The 16,414-nt window shown below is 44.1% G+C and overlaps 1 protein-coding gene across 1 annotated transcript in view; it reads left to right on the forward strand.

The window, feature by feature from the left end:
• Positions 1-3,541: 3,541 nt before the first annotated feature.
• The window catches only part of LOC311188217 (class I histocompatibility antigen, Gogo-B*0102 alpha chain-like), a gene marked incomplete at both ends in the record, with an annotated part of 231,494 nt that continues 218,621 nt past the window's right edge, over positions 3,542-16,414 (forward strand). Inside the window, one exon of the mRNA XM_084259368.1 lies at positions 3,542-3,638. Coding sequence (XP_084115494.1) covers positions 3,542-3,638 — 97 coding nt within the window. The remainder of the gene's footprint in view (positions 3,639-16,414) is intronic.

The following is a 16,414-nucleotide window of genomic DNA, read 5'->3' on the forward strand; positions in this document are numbered from 1 at the left end:
ATTGATTTTTTTATTAGCCCTGGAGTTATAACTATCTTGTTCCCTCACTAGTTTAGTTCCTTTGTGCTCATTCCTATTCACCCCGAATACCATCCCAAGGTCAGAATCTCCATGGACATATCACACACACCAGCTATTCTGCCTGCTTTATCCTGCGCAGACCCCTGTCCCACAGCCTCAGTCCTGCCTCCCGGGCCTGGGTCCTGCTCACCTGGGCAGGACTGAAGGCCCGGACCCCTCACCTCACCCTTGGCATCTCTCCTGTCCCCGCTCCTCTGTGGCTGATTTTCCTGTGTCCTGTTCTCTGTGTCCATCATCTTTGTTCCCCCTTTGCCCAGTAGTGTCCTTTGCCCAATAGAGGAGGGAGGTGGACTGTAACCCCTGAGACCATGCACAGCTGAAGTGAATGTCTGTGGCCCCAGCACCTCCCTCACCTGGGCCTGACATGAGTCTGGGCTGGATTCCCCTGAGGACTGGGCAGGCCTGGCTCCAGGGCCTTCTGGCCTCCAGGTCTGAGTTGTCTCTTGAGAGCCCCAAGGTCTGTCCTTCTCCAGCCTCTTTCTGAAAGTTCCTGGGGCGGGTCATGGTGTGGGGCTGCTCATCCTCTGTAGGAGGAACCCGGGGAGGACACTCAGTGTGCACATTTTATCTGTGAGTGCTCAGGGATTTTCTTGAATTTTTTCCATCATTTCCACTCTCCATTCTTTTAGACACTTGTATTATTAACTAGTTGGAATCTCCTGGTCGGTAGACTCAGTTTCTTGTAGGTCTTCTCTCCGCTTGTCATTTCTTTTCCATTTACATTATTTAGTGGGAGTGAGACTTTAATATTTCAGTTCATCTACTGATTTATTCATTTCTATGATCAAATCTCTAATTTTTAATAACTCTTATTCTGATCACATGAAATTTTATAAAATCTTTTTTTCTTTTTTTTTTTAGTACTAGGAAATAACCAAATTATCCTATGTATGCATAGGGAATCTATATCTCAATGAGTGTCAGAAATCCGTGCAGGAAACGAGGGTCTGTCTCCTGAGCTAAGAGTGAGATGGGACATGGGACCCAGGAGAGAGGAGGGGGATGACATGGCAAGGAAATGGTGATTCATATATGAAGAGCAGATGTTTTTTAATACAGTTTGATTTCTCAGATTGAAACTTTGTTTGTTTTAATAATCGTCACTGTGGATAAGACAACTAATTTCATACTAGGTTGTTCTAGAAGTGGTCACCATTTCTTTAGATGAACTCCTGATAACCCTCAGATGGAAATAACCCACATGGCAAAGTGGCCTGACTGGGGGACACCTTTCTGAACATCATGGGGAGGTCTGTCCTTCGAGCATAATAAATGAGGGGGAGAGCAGATGAGGGTGAGGACGGGGCCAGGACCAGGAGGCAGATCAGGCTACAGGCCTCCTCAATATGGCTGGGTCCTGGGGCAGGACGTGGAGGGGGCTGAGGGCAGAGGGGACAGGCTGGTCTGTGGGACCAGAGCATGTGTGTGTGTCAGGGACAGAAGTGACAGCTGTGGGAAGATATAAAATCTGATTTCCTTATGCTTAATTGGTTTATATATATATATTTTTTTTTAATTAAAAAAAATTTTTTACATCTGTTGATACTATTGATAATAGTGTTAGGGATCCTGCTTCTCTGCTTTCACAATAAACCCGCTCCTTCCTCCAAGCACAGGGCTCAGGTAAGATTTACACGTGTCTTTGTCACCTTTACTCAGTGTCCATCTCTCATGACAGTGCAAGCTCCATGTCTCCAGGGGCCTCTCTCTGCTCCCCATTGTATCTGCAGGGGAGGCAGCTTGGGGAGGCAGGAGCCAGCCAGGGAGAGGGATGCTGGGAAGTGAAGAGGAGGCAAAGGCAGAGAACACTCGGGAGATGCTCCCTGGTTTCCTGAGAAAAGCATTTCTCAAAGTGTGGTCTGTGGAGCCCTTGAAGTCATCCAGAGCCTTTCATGGATCCATGAGGTAAAACTGGCCTTAAAACATCACTTAGACACAATTGTCTTTTCACTATTTGGCATTTGCTGAGGTAAAATTTACTAAGAGTGGAGCTTATAGTACCACTGCAGAAGTAGTAATTCTTCACCAGCACTTACCTGCAGGAACAAACATTAAAGCCAGTTTCACTTGAAAATGTCCTGGAAAAAGCATTAAAAGTTATCTTCATTATTGCATCATCCTCAACTCCACATTTAAAAATATCTGGTGTGCTGACCTGGAAGGACACACACAGCACTTCTGCGACATTCGCAAGCACTGTGTCCCGAGGAAAATGTTTGTATGAGATGAATTAGACTCTTTTTATTTGCGGGCAACACCATCCTTACCTGAAGGGATGAATGACAAAAACGAAGGTCATTTAAATTTGATTAATTAGCAGACACTTTCCTCAAAATGAATGTCTGTTTCTTGAAGAAAATCAACAGACAATTGATATTGACAGTAATTTTACCTGATAAAATAAAACCTCTCAGAGAAAGCCAGAATTATTAAAAATTGAGTGCCATCACTACTTGACAAATATTTTTTGGGATTTGTGATTAAAAAACAAAACATTTTTTGAACAATTTGATTCCAGTGTAATGAACACTAAAGATCTATGTAACTTAGAGAAATAATCTGTCACTTAAAAACATCATACATTAGCACAAGTTCCAACTAATATGCAAGAGAGGCCTATGGAAATGTAACAGAATAGGAAATATGCCATGAAATTATTTCAGGTTTCATTTTGCAAATAACCTTTGTGAAACTACTACCTGTACAGTTTTAATTCAGTAGCAAAGTAGAATATTCACAATTATCTGAAAATACTTATAGCTTCTTCATTCCTCCAGGCTACTGCTTCTCCCAGCCCAAATCCACTCCTCCCTAAGGTGGGGAAGGGAATTTGGAGCCTCCCCTTTCTGTGGATGTCACACTGTTACAGCATCGTGTCTCCCTCTCACAGGCTCTGTGGGGTGGTGCAGCCTTGATGACCCCACACTCACCCCCATTCTCTCTCCCCATTTCCTGGGGGTGTCCAGGGAAGACAATCAGCATCATCCTGCTCCAGTTACAAAGTCTCCAAGGACTCTCCTGGACTCCTTCTCCCCAGACCCCTAGATGGGAGTGTGATGCCCCTCACCCTCCTGCTGCTGCTCTGGGGGCCCCTGGCCCTGATGGAGACCCGGGCGGCTGAGTGCGTGTCCAGCTGGACACTGTTGCTCCAGGAGGGAGGAGCAAGGAGCCCCCTGAGGGTGCAGGACCCCAGGAAAGGCTCATCTCCCCCCAGCCTCTTGTACCCCCTTCAGGCCCATTGTGTTCTGGCCCCTTCTGTCCCTCCCGCCTCCCCTGAGTGCTCTGGTCCCCTGAGTCTGGGCCCTTCTTGGCCCACCCCCCTTTTCACTCTCACGGCCCAGCCCCTTTCTCCCCTCCAGGCCCATCTCCCTGGGCCCTGGGCCCACGCTGAGAGGAGGGTCAGCCCGGGTCTCCCCTCCCGCCCCCAGGCTCCCACTCCCTAAGGATTTTTTACACCACCATGCCCTGGCCAGGCCTTGGGGATCCCCACTACATTGCTGTGGGCTACGTGGAGGACTCGCAGTTCGGGCGCTTAGACAGCGACTCTCCGGACCAGAGTGTGGAGCCATGGGCACCCTGGGCGGAGCAGGTGGGGCAGGAGGATAGACGAGGAGACTGATCCAAAGGAACTACGCATAGTGGTTCAGTCCTACACAGATACTGGTATCTCTTGCTGCAAAGGGCATCCTCATGTGTCTGCAATCACAGCATAATGTGAGGAGATGGGGAGACTGGTTCAGCCTTGCTCACCAGGGCCCTCCCAGCCTCCTCTCACTCATGACTTTCCTGTCCTGGCAGCAGTGGGGCTGGCTGACACCACCCCTGCCTGTACTTTGTGTTTTCCTGAAGAATAATGTCTGTTTCCCTTTTGAAAATAGTAAACCAGATATGAAATTATTTTTTTCTTATTTTGCCTTGTGGGGAAGGTGAGTTAATTAAAAAGATTCCTAATTTTTGATAGGAAATAAAGAGGAGTCATGAATAAGAGCCAGAGCTGAATGTCCCCTGTGCTGAGTCTGTGCAGGTCGGGGTGGGAGAGGCTGTGAGGAGCCGAGGGGGACGGAGCCTATGTCCAGTCTCTGCTCAGTGTGTCATGGGTTTTATGTGGTCACTCTTCAGGTGTCATCTCGCTCCTCCTTTCCTTGTCCTTCAGTAGCACCTGTCCCAGCAGGGCCTGTGATCACAGGGACTCAGACACCTGGGCCTGTCCCGTCTCCAGGAATGTGGTTAGAGGCTGTGTGTGGCCGGGTCAGCCTATCCTCAGGCTAGGGTTGCATCCTCAGACCTCATAGTTTGTTTATATTTTACTTTGTGTTTTGTTGGAGCACACCTGTTCTTTTCATGTTTAAAGATCAGGATACATGTCCTCTGACAGTAGCAGGAGGCATCTGTTATTGTCTCCACAAGGCCTAGGGTGGCCCCTGCTCACACAACTATCTGGTCAGAGAAAAATTTTCAGACTCATCCAGTTTTTGGTAAGACCTGTGGGGAAAGTGACCCAGAGTGAGTGTGTGGGGACAGGTAAGATGGCTCTTTCCTGAATGTGGTCAGTGTGGGACTCATTAAGAAGGTGACCTAAAAGACTTGATGGGCACAAAATGCCCATGAAGCTGTCTGGGGATGTTGTGTCCAGGCAGGGCGACCTCCAGCCCAGGCGCACAAGGACAGGAATGTCTGTGTGTCTGAGATGAGGCTGTGCACCAACATTATGTAGGTCTCGATATTGGAAGGGTTTTGCCTCTTCCCTGAGAAAAGATGTGAGGTAACAGGACCTTTCTGGACACAGATTCAGCTTATGAAAAATCTCTTTAGGAGCATCAGTCATAAGATACAGGATTGTTGGAGGAGAGAGCACTTGAGAGAGACCTGCGAACAACACAGGAGAGAGACATGTGGAGAAGGCCTGGACCCAGGCTCCTCTCTGAGCTATGAGTTTGGCCAATTGTCAGGTCTTTTGGCCCCTGTACCTGCTGTTTTGAGTGTTGCATGTCTGGTGTTGTGCTGGGGCATCTAGGTAGCTCCCATGAGCATCTCCTGTTATGTCTTCTGCTGTCTTCATGAGTTGGATCCTGGCCTATAGTTGCCACATGCTCCAGGCCCTCAGTGCAGGAAGATGCCTTCTTGGGAATATTTGTGTTTAGGACTTTAAAACATTGGCCACTGCTTCAGGTGAGGTAAACGGCCTTTTGTGGTCTCAGTAACTCTTTGTTTTCCCCTGGTTTTTAAATAAACCCCATAATTGTTGTCCTCTGAACCTGAGTGGTCTTGAAATTGTGTGCACCGGGGAAGCACTCAGATAGAGACTGGTAAACTATTTGGGCAGTGTCCTTGGCCAGCCTCAGTGCCCCTTGCTGCCTGTATCAGTCCTGATAGTGGACTGCATGAGAGGCACCCCAGACCTTCACACCGGCACATTTAAATGGTTTCTGCCACCCATTGCATAAAGACATACTCTAATGTGTAAGATCTTCAGTAGAGTAGGACTTTAAAACACTTAGTGTGTGATAAAGAGAACAGAAAGGCTGTAGTTAAAGTAGTTACTAAATGAAACACCCAAAAGCACCATTCCAGCAGGTGTCAATGTGCAGCTCAACAGGGTTGGCCCAGAGCAGGACCCCTGAGGCCTGAGATCTTACAGCAAGACTAAGGCACCTTCTGGTGGAGACACATAGGAAAGGGGCAGAAGGGGCCAGGCAAGTCTGGAAGGAAAAGTGCAAAATAAAAATGATACAGGCGAGTAAGGGGCACTAAAACTGGCCAAGGACAGTCCCAAATAGTTTACAGATCCCTGAGCTCTTCACCCGTGTGCACAATTGCAAGACCACTCACGTTCAGAGAACAACAATAACAGGATTTATTTAACAAACAGGCAAAACAAAGAATCACTGAGGCCACAAGAATGGTTTCTCTCACCCCAAGCAGTGTCCAGTGTTTTAGTCCTAAGCAAAAGTCGTCTAAGAAGCCGTCCCCCTGCAGCTGGAGATGTTCAAACCTATCCCAAAAAAGACATCGCTCTCAAAAGGACATCTTCCTGCCACTGACGGCCTGGAGCCTGTGGCAGCCAGACAATAGGCCAGTTTCCAGCTTGCTCAGCCAGCAGAAGACGCAACATGAGATGCTCAGTGGAGCTGCTGAAAGGGGCCAGCACAGCCCCAGTCAGCACTGAAACCACAGCTGCAGTAGCCAAGTGGCCTGACAAACTGCCCACATCGCACACAGCTCAGTGAGGCGCCCAGTTCCAGGTCTTCACCTTCCCTTCCAGGCTTTAACAGCAGCAAAGCTGGGAGCAGGTGAAGAAGCTGTGATTGCTTCTCAGCCTTGGACTTGTGCCAGAGACTGGGGGGACATGGAAGGAGACACTTGGAACAGACTTGGGTGAGAGACCTGCGGGGAGATTACAGTGGCATTTACCTAGATTTTGATTTTGTTCTTTTCCTTCCAGACTTGTCTGGCTCTTTCTGCTCCTTTCCCATGGGTCCCCTCCAGAAGGTGCCTTAGACTTTTGACAGGTTTTGGGTCCTCAGTGTCCCTGTTTTGAGCCAAACTGTTTGGCTGAGGCGACCACAAAGGGATGGGTGACTTTGGGTGCTTGACTGGGAAACCATAGTCTCTATTCCTTCCCTTCATTCTTGTTCTTGCACAGTGATTGTATTAAAGTCCCTTCCCACTAAATGTCTTATGCACTAGAGTATGTTTTGTTTTGATGCGGCTGATGGCAGAACCCATTTAGCATGGGCAGGTTTGGGGGTCCTGGTTTCCCTCACCCTGCCTGGTAACAGAACCTCCCTTTACTATGGATATCACACTGTCACAGTCCTGCCCCTAAGCAAATATATATATATATATATATATATATATTTCTCAAAATATCCAAAATACACTTTCCATGTGGTCAAGCATTCCATAACTTGGTATTTATCCAAAGGAGGTAAAAACACTAATTCCCAAGGATATGCGCCTCCTGTGCTCACTGCAGCCTGTGCACAATAACCAAGCTTTGGAAACACCTCAGTGCCCAGCGACAGATGAGTGGGTTAAGAAGATGTGGTAGACAGACATAGTGGAATACTACTCAGCTGTGAAAAAGTTGAATTTGCAACAACATTGATAGATTTGGAGAGGATTGTGCTAAGTGAAATAAGTTACAATGAGAAAGTCAAATGCTGAGTGATTTCACACGCTAGTGGAATATAAAGAAACCAAGCAGAGACAGATGAGACTAAACCAAAACATACTCTAGAAATATGACTGGAGAATTGAGGCTATGTTGGGGGCGGGGAGGGTTTGATGTAGGAAACAAAGTGGGAAGAGGGCCCAGTGGATGGTGGTGAGGACTGTGGGTGCCCTTAGGTTGGTGTGAAGTGGTAACAAATATCTAAGGAGGTGTGACCCTGTGCCTCTGCACACATCCAGTGTGTAAACTGATGTTTCCTCAATGGAAATAATAAAATAATGGGGGCTGGGGAAAGAAACTATCTTCAGCAAAAGAAAGAAAAGTTGTCGCCTCCATCCATCACTGACCTCAGGACTTTGCCTTCACTTCCTCACTGTCATGCAGGGTGAGGGGCTGGTTTCCCACAAGGGCAGAGGCAGGAGGTGCAGGGACTCCTGGGGCTGCTCAGACACCGCTGAGTAGAGACACTGCAGAGAGGGCAGCTCAGAGGGGGACCAGAGACAGAGAGTCAGAGTAACCCCAGTGCTGAGTGAGGATCTGGTTCCCAAGGAGAGGGGAGTGTGTGTGTGTGTGTGTGTGTGTATGTGTGTGTGTGTGTGAGAGAGAGAGAGAGACAGAGACAGAGAGACAGAGAGACAGGAGAGAAGGGACACATAACATAAGAAAATGGGGGAGAATTATACATCAATCCCCAGCATAAATAAATTCAAATCTCACAGAGTGGGAGAATGTCAGTACAGCACCTCAATGACTACAGTTCCATGAAGAAGCTGTCTTTGAGCAGGATGTGAAGAAGCACTGGGTCTCAAGAATAGAGGATGTTTAGAAATATGTCATGGTTGGACTGAGCTGAAGGAGCTGGATAGGACCACCTCGAGGTCCCCTGCTAGGATGTGGTTGCACCTGACAGCCCCCCTCCCCCAGTGCCCAACGTTCACTTCAAGCTCTTTTCCTTTGAGGTCACTGTAGAAAACTCACAGGCCTCAGAGTTAGGGAGCTCCAGTCTGGAAGCCCCTCTATTTCATTTCCTCTGTGGGCTGCAGCTACTTTCTCTCTAGAAGGGATCCGGAGGAACTAACACAGGGGAAGGGAGGAGTGTATGCCCTGCTGCCTGGCCCAGGGGAGGATTAGCCCAGGTCACCCCAGTTACTGGGCTGAGCCTTTGTCTGCAGTCCAGGAAGGGAGGGGGAGATGGAGCAGGGTCTACCTCAGCTCCTGGAAGATGTAATGTTAGAGTGGGAGAAATTACTGTTTCTTTCTCATTGTAGGGCTCTCCCATCTCCCCAGGGTAACCTCCATGTGCAGCAGGGAGAGGATCTCAGATAAACCCAGGCTGCTTCCGCCACCTCCCTTCCCACTAGCGTTCAGGATGAATCTCCTTGTATTCATGGCCACACTGGAGGAGAGCACAGAAAGATAATATTATTACTGTATTTGTTAGTAGGATTGGAGGTAAGATTTTTTTTTTTTACTGAAAGATACTTTCATTTTTATTTTTTAAGTAATTACATATATTTTACATCATTTTTCCATTTTTATTTATTTTTTTAAAATAAATTTTATTTTTATATTCCCCATACAATTGCAGTCCCCTTATTTTGACCCCAATCCCTCTCCTCCCAACCCCCCAACCCCCATAGAGTGTCTCTTGTTCATAGTTGTTTGTTGATTTTGATATTTTCTTTCTTATAGTTATTCTTTTTCCTGGTCCCTTATTTAAGTTTTCTAGATTCCTGCTATGAGTGAGACCATCCGGTATTTTTCTTTTTCTTTCTGGCTTATTTCGCTGAGCATGATCCCTTCCAGCTCCATCCATGTTGCTGTAAATTGCATGTGTTTATCTTTTTTGAATGCTGAGTAATATTCCATGGTATATATGTACCACATCTTCTTAATCCAGTCATCTATTTTTGGGCATGTGGGTTGTTTCCAAAGCTTAGCTATTGTAAATAGTGCTGCTATAAACATAGGGGTGCAGGTGTTCTTTGGAATTGATGTTTCTGTGTCCTTTGGATAAATACCTAGGAGTGGAATTGCTGGATCATATGGAAGCTCTATGTTTAGTAGGTCCAGAAATCTCCACACAGCTTTCCACAGTGGTTGGACCAGTTTGCACTCCCACCAACAGTGCAGAAGAGTTCCTTTTTCTCCACACCCTCGCCAACATTTGTTGTTGCTAGTTTTTTTAATATGTGCCATTCTCACTGGTGTAAGATGGTATCTCATGGTAGTTTTGATTTGCATTTCCCTGATGACAAGTGATGTTGAACATTTTTCATATGCCTGTTGGCCATTTGCATTTCCTCTTCAGAGAAGTTTCTTTTTAGCTCTTCTGCCCATTTTTTGACTGGATTATTTTCTTTGTTTGTTTTGAGTATCATCAGCTCTTTGCAGATTTTTGTGATCAGTCTTTTATAATTAGTGTTGTGTGCAAAAATATTCTCCCAGTCAGTGGGGTTTCTCTTTGTTTTTGTTATTTTCTCTTTTGCTGTGCAGAAGCTCTTTAATTTGATGTAGTCCCAGCTGTTTATCTTTGCCTTCACTATCACTGCTTTGGGTGATGTGTCTGTAAAGATGTCTTTGATGTGCATATCACGTAGTGTTTCGCCTATATTTCCTTCTATGCATTTTATGGTTTCAGGTCTTATGTCTAGTTCTTTAATCCATTTTGAGTTGATTTTTGTGTATAGTGTGAGGTAGTGGTCAAGCTTCATTCTTTTGCATGTAGCGACCCAGTTTTCCCAGCACCATTTATTGAACAACTTTCTTTGCTCCAATGCATAGTCTTTGCTCCTTTGTCAAAGATTAGTTGACCATAAATCTGTGGGTTTATTTCTGGATTTTCTATTCAATTCCATTGGTCCGTGTGTCTGTTCTGGTTCCAATACCTTGCAGTTTTGATGACTATGGCTTTGTAGTATAGTTTGAAGTCTGGAAGTGTGATGCCTCCATTCCCTTCTTTTTGTTTCAGGATAGCTTTGGCTATTCGGGGTTTTTGGTGATTCCATATGAATTTCATTAATAATTGTTCTATTTCTTTGAAGAATGCCATTGAAATTTTTATTGGCATAGCATTGAATCTGTATATTGCTTTTGGAAGGATGGCCATTTTAATAATGTTTATTCTTCCAATCCATGAGCAGGGGATGTCTTTCCATTTCTTTGTGTCTTCTTTTATTTCTTTTAACAGTGTTTTATAGTTTTCTTTGTATAGGTCCTTTACCTCTTTTGTTAGATTTATTCCCAAGTATTTGATTTTTTTGTTTTGATAACAAAAGGGATTTTTTTTTTATTTCTTCTTCTTCAGATTTATTGTTTGTGTATAGGAAGGCTACTGACTTTTGCGTGTTGATTTTGTATCCTGCCACTTTACTGAACTGATTGATGAGTTGAATTAGTTTTTCTGTGCAGTTTTTGGGGTTCTCTATGTATGTTATCATATCATCTGCAAATAATGATAGTTTGACTTCTTCTTTTCCAATTTGGATTACTTGTATATCTTTCTCTTGTCTTATTGCTCTGGTTAGGACTTCCAGTATTATATTGATAAGCAGTGGTGAGAGTGGACATCCTTGTCTTGTTCCAGATCTTAATGGAAATGCTTTCAACTTTTCACCATTGAGAATGTTACTGGCTGTTGGCTTGTCATATATGGACTTTATGATGTTGAGGTATGTTTCTTGTATCCCAAGAATTTCAAGGACTTTTATCATGAATGGGTGTTGCAGTTTGTCGAAAGCTTTCTCAGCATAGATTGATATTATCATATGGTTTTTATATTTCTTTTTGTTGATGTGTTGGATAACGTTGATTGATTTTCGGATGTTGAACCATCCTTGTGTCACTGGAATGAATCCTACTTGGTTGTGGTGAATTATCTTATGGATACATTGTTGGATTCTGATAGCTAAAATTTTATTGAGGATTTTTGCATCAGTGTTCATTAGGGAGATTGGCCTGTAGTTTTCCTTTTTTGCGTTGTCCTTGTTCGATTTTGGTATTAATGTAATGTTGGCTTCCTAGAACGTGTTTGGTATTGTCCCTTCCTTCTCAATTTTTTGGAAGATTTTGTGAAGGATAGGCACTAATTCGTCTCTGAATGTTTGGTAGAATTCATTTGTAAATCCATCAGGTCCTGGGCTTTTGTTTTTGGGGAGGTTTTTGATTACCATTTCAATTTTGCTGCTTGTTATTGGTCTGTTTAAGTGTTCTACTTCTTCTTTATCAAGCTTTGGGTGATTGTAGAGTTGTAGGAATTTGTCCATCTCCCCTAGATTGTTGAACTTGTTTTGATATAGCTGTTCATAGTAGTTACTGATTATTCTTTTGATTTCTGCTGTGTCTGTTGTGATTTCTCCTCTTTCATTTATGATCCTTTTTATTTGTGCTTTCTCCCTTTTTTCCCTTGTGAGCCTGGCTAGGGGTTTGTCTATTTTATTGATTTTTTCAAAGAACCAGCTCTTGGTTTCATTGACCTTTTGGATTGTTTTTTTTTTTTTTTTAGTTTCGATTTCATTTATTTCTGCTTTGTTTTTTATTATTTCTTTTCTTCTACGGTTTTGGGGTTTTTTTGTTGTTCTTTTTCTAGATCTTTGAACTTCAAGATTAGGTTGTTTCTTTGAGTTCTTTCTTGTTTCTTGATGTGAGCCTCTATTGCTGTATAATTTCTCCTTATTACTGCTTTTGCTGCATCCCATACATTTAGGAAATTGGTGTCCTCATTGTCATTCAATTCAAAGAATTTTTTAATTTCTTCTTTGATCTCCTCATTAGTCCAGTGGTCTTCCAGTAGTGTGGTTTTCAATCTCCATGAGGTAGGAGAGTTCCTTGCCTTCTTTTTATGGTTTATTTCTAGTTTAATGCCTTCATTGTCAGAAAAGATGTTTGGTATGATTTCAATCTTGATGTATCTTTTGATGTTTGTCTTGTATCCCAGGATGTGATCGATCCTGGAGAATGATCCGTGTGTGCTTGAGAAAAATGTGTACTCTGTTTTTTTGGGGGGGTTTAGTGTTCTATAGATGTCTGTTAAGCCTAAGCGCTCTAGGTCCTTATTAGAGCTTTAGTGTCTTTACTTATTTTTTGTCTCATTGATCTATCCATTGTTGATAGTGGTATGTTGAAGTCTCCCACTATGTATGTGTTTTCTCTGATGTCTGTTTTCAGAGATGATAATAGTTGTCTGATATATTTTGGTGCTCCTTCATTTGGTGAATATATGTTAATGAGTGTTATTTCTTCTTAAAGTATTGTCCCCTTGATCATAATGTAGTGACCATTGTGGTCTCTTTTTACCTTTTTGAGTTTGAAATATGTTTTATCTGATATAACTATAGCTGTTCCTGCTTTCTTTTTTGGTCCATTTGCTTGTAGGATTGTTTTCCATCCTTTAACTTAGAGTCTATTTTTATCTTTTGTAGCTAAATGTGTTTCCTGGAGACAGCAAAAGGTTGGGTTTTGTTTCTTAATCCAGCCTGCGACACTGTGTCTTTTTACTGAAGAGTTTAATCCATTTACATTTAGAGTTAATATTGATATGTTAGCATCAGTATTTGCCATTGTGTTTGTCTTTACTTTGATTTTATTTATTTATTCTTTTAATAACTTTTTTTGGGGGCCTTCTTTCATTGTTATTTGTCCCTCTGAGGTTCTGGCTTTAGGACTCCTTGTAGTATTTTTTTGGAGTGGGGGTTTAGTCATAATGAAAGTCCAGAGTTTCTGTTTGTCTGGGAATGTCCTTATTCTTTCTTCATAGAGGAAGGAGAGCTTTGCGGGATAGAGTATTCTTGGTTGGCATCTGTTTTCTTGGAGTCTGTTGACTATGTCCCTTCACTCTCTCCTTGCCCATAGTGTTTCTTTGTAGATGTCTGATGTCAGCCTGATTGGTTTTCCTTTGAATGTTATCTGTTTCTTCCCTCTTGTCAGCTTCATTATTTTTTCCTTGTCCTGGATTCTTGGGAGTTTTACTATTATGTGTCTTGCTGTATTTTTCCTTTTGTTGTGGAAGTTTGGTGTTCTTCTTGCTTCTTGTATATCAGTTTTCAACTCCTTCTTCACGTTTGGGAAGTTCTCTTCAATTATCTCCTTGAATAGTTTCTCTGTTCGTACATCTCTCTCCTCTCCTTCTGGTAGTCTTATAACTCTTATATTTCCTTTCCTCATGGAGTCAGAGAGTTCCCGAAATCTTTCTTTGGTCTTTTTCCTTCTTACTTCTCTTTCCTTTTCTGTTTTGGTTCTTTTTATTTCTGTGTCTTCAAGAGTGTTTATTCGTTCTTCCATTTAATCTATTCTGCTTTCATTACTTTCCCCAAAGTTCTTTATTGCGTTCACTAATTCTGTGATCTCCTGCATTTCTTTTACATCGTGATCTCCTGAATTTCTTTCACATCTCCTGCATTCTTTGATCTCTTGCATATCCTTCTTTAGGGACTCAATTTCATTCTTCTGAACAGTGATTATTTTCCCCTTATCATTGTTTTCCTTTATGAGTTCTGTCACTTTTTTAATCATGGAAATTTTAAATTCTCTTTCTGGAAGGCTCAGAAGTTCTTCCAAGTTACTGTCGTTGCAATCTGGGGGGTGGTTTTCTTTTTGTGGTGTGCTTTTTTCCTGAGGAGTTGCTAGGTTGAGTGTGGTTCTTCTACTCCCTACTGCCTGTTTTCTCATTTGCCGTATGCATTGGGACACTGTGTCGCTGGGACTGGCCGGCATCTTAGGTGAACTTCTCCACTCCCCTCTGGCTCCTCCGGGAGCCATCTGTAGGTTTCAAGCAGTCTTTACTGAAGAAATGTCCCTGATCTAAAATGGTGATGCGGGACGCACTCCCTGCATGCCTGGTCTGCCCCGGCGGTGGGTTGCCTCTTCCCCTCTGGGCTTGGATCGCAGGCCAGAAGGGGCCTGGCGTGGGCCTGGTGTGGGCAAACTTCCTAGCTCACCTCTGGCTCCTTGGGGAGCCTTCTGCTGGTTTCAGGCAGTCTTTACTGGAGAAATGTCCCTGTTCTAAAATGGCGATGCAGGACACACTCCCTGCGCGCCCGGTCTCAGGCACACTCTTCTGCGCACCTGGTCTGCCCCGGCCATGGGTGCCCGCTCCGCCTCTGGGCTTGGATTGCTGGTCAGAAGGGGCCTGGCGTGGGCAAACTTTCCAGCTCACCACTGGCTCCTCTGGGAGCCTTCTGCCAGTTTCAAGCAGTCTTTTATGAAGAACGGTCCCTGTTCTATGGGGTGTTGGTGATTTTTTTTCTGGTCTAAATTTTTTTGTTCTAATTTTTTTTTCTGGTCTAGGTGGCGCCAGAGATCTCTCCTAGTGTCCTTAGGGAGCTGTTTTTTTCATCCTGTGGGACAGGGAACAGAGTGGGAGTGGTGGGAAAGGCCTCAACAGCTTTGGGGTGCTGTGTCTACCTTGTGCCTCACTGTTGTGGGGAACCCATGCCCTGATTTTCGTGCCCCGGGTCTCAGTTCCAAAGCCCTCACGTCCAGGACGTGGGCTGTAGCCCAGTTCAGTGTCTGCAGAAATGGCGCCTTTTGCACCCTGCTCCCTTGTCTGGGCGCCTGGTTTCTGATTACTTAGTGAGGGACATTCACCTCAGTGAGGGACCCTGCGCGTCTCCCCGAAAGCCTAGGTTGCAGGCACGGGGACCTGGGCAGCCCCTATCTGCGTTTGCTTTTCAAGCGCGCTGCTTTTCCACACAAGCTTACCAGCTGGCCCAGGGCTGCGTGTAGGTCTCAGGGAGTCTTTGTTTTTCTCTAATGCTGCCTGGAGCCATTCGCTCACCTCCAGGGCAAATCCTGCAGGGTTCTCCACAGCTCCAGTTCATGGGTGTGGTGGCTGAAATAGTTCCTTTCCACTCACAGTCCTGCTTGATGCGTAATTTGTTCTTGTTGGTTGTTTTAGTTTTTTGTTTTTCCTCCTTTCTGTTGGTTGGAGAGTGCCGACTTGACTTTGTGGGTGGGGGAGGGTAGTAGGGTTCTGAGCTTTCCTCCCTTCTATTCCTTTTTTATGGCAACTTTCTTCTTCGGGTAGTTTTCTGGAGTCATCCATTTATCTTCCGTGTCCCAGTTCTCACTGGGACCTGCCACTTTTCCTCCCTATTAACTTTTTTTTTTTAATGGGAGATCTTACTCGCAGCATTTCCTCGCCACCATGTTGATCCGCTTCCATTTTTCCATTTTTAAACAATGTTTGCTTTTTTTTCCCTTTCAGGTGTAGTCCCCATGGAATTTCCTTCACCAATGCACCAATGCACCCATGCACCGTCACCTCAGTCCCCTGTGCTCCTCCCTCCCTCCCTCCCTCTGATCACTCCCCTGCCCCCTCCCTGCAGGATGTCTCTGGTTTATAATTGTCTGTATGTTTTTCTTTTGTGTGTGTGTGTGTGTTTTGTATTGTTATTATTCCACCCTCCGCCCCGAGTCTTATTTGGTTCCCCTTTATTCCTCCTATAAGTGAAACCATCCAGTACTTTTCATTTTGCCTCTGACTTATTTCACTGAGCATAATTCCTACTAGCTCCATCCATGTTGCTGCGAATGGCATTAGTTTATCTTTTTTGATTGCTGAATAGTACTCCATTATGCATCTATACCATATCTTCTTGATTTAGTCATCTCTTTTTGGGCATTTGGGTGGTTTCCATATGTTACACATTATAAATAGTGCTGCAAAAATCATAGGGGAACAGGTGTTCTTTTGAATCAATGTTTTTGTGTCCTTTGGGTAGATCCCAAGGAGTGGAATTGTTAGGTCATATGGTAGCTCCATTTTTACTAGACTGAGGAACCTCCAGACAGCTTTCACAGTGGTTGAACCAGTTTGCACTCCCATCAGCAATGTAGGAGAGTTCCCTTTACACCACATCCTTGCCAACATTTGTTGTTGTTAGTTTTTTTGATATGTGACATTCTTACTGGTGTAAGGTGGCATCTCATTGTAGCTTTGATTTGCATTTCCCTATGATAAGGGATGTTAAACATTTTTTTCACATGCCTGTTGGCCATTTGCATTTCTTCTTTGGAGAAGTGTCTTTTAAGTTCTTCTGCCCATTTCTTGACTGGATTGTTTACTTTGTTTTTGTTGAGTCATGTGAGTTCTTTGTGGATCTTTGTGATCACTCCCAAAGCAGTTGTATGGAGTGCAAAGATTTTTTCCCAATCAGTGGG

Source organism: Talpa europaea (genome assembly GCF_964194135.1).
Source record: "Talpa europaea genome assembly, chromosome: 2".
NCBI classification, from domain to species: domain Eukaryota; kingdom Metazoa; phylum Chordata; class Mammalia; order Eulipotyphla; family Talpidae; genus Talpa; species Talpa europaea.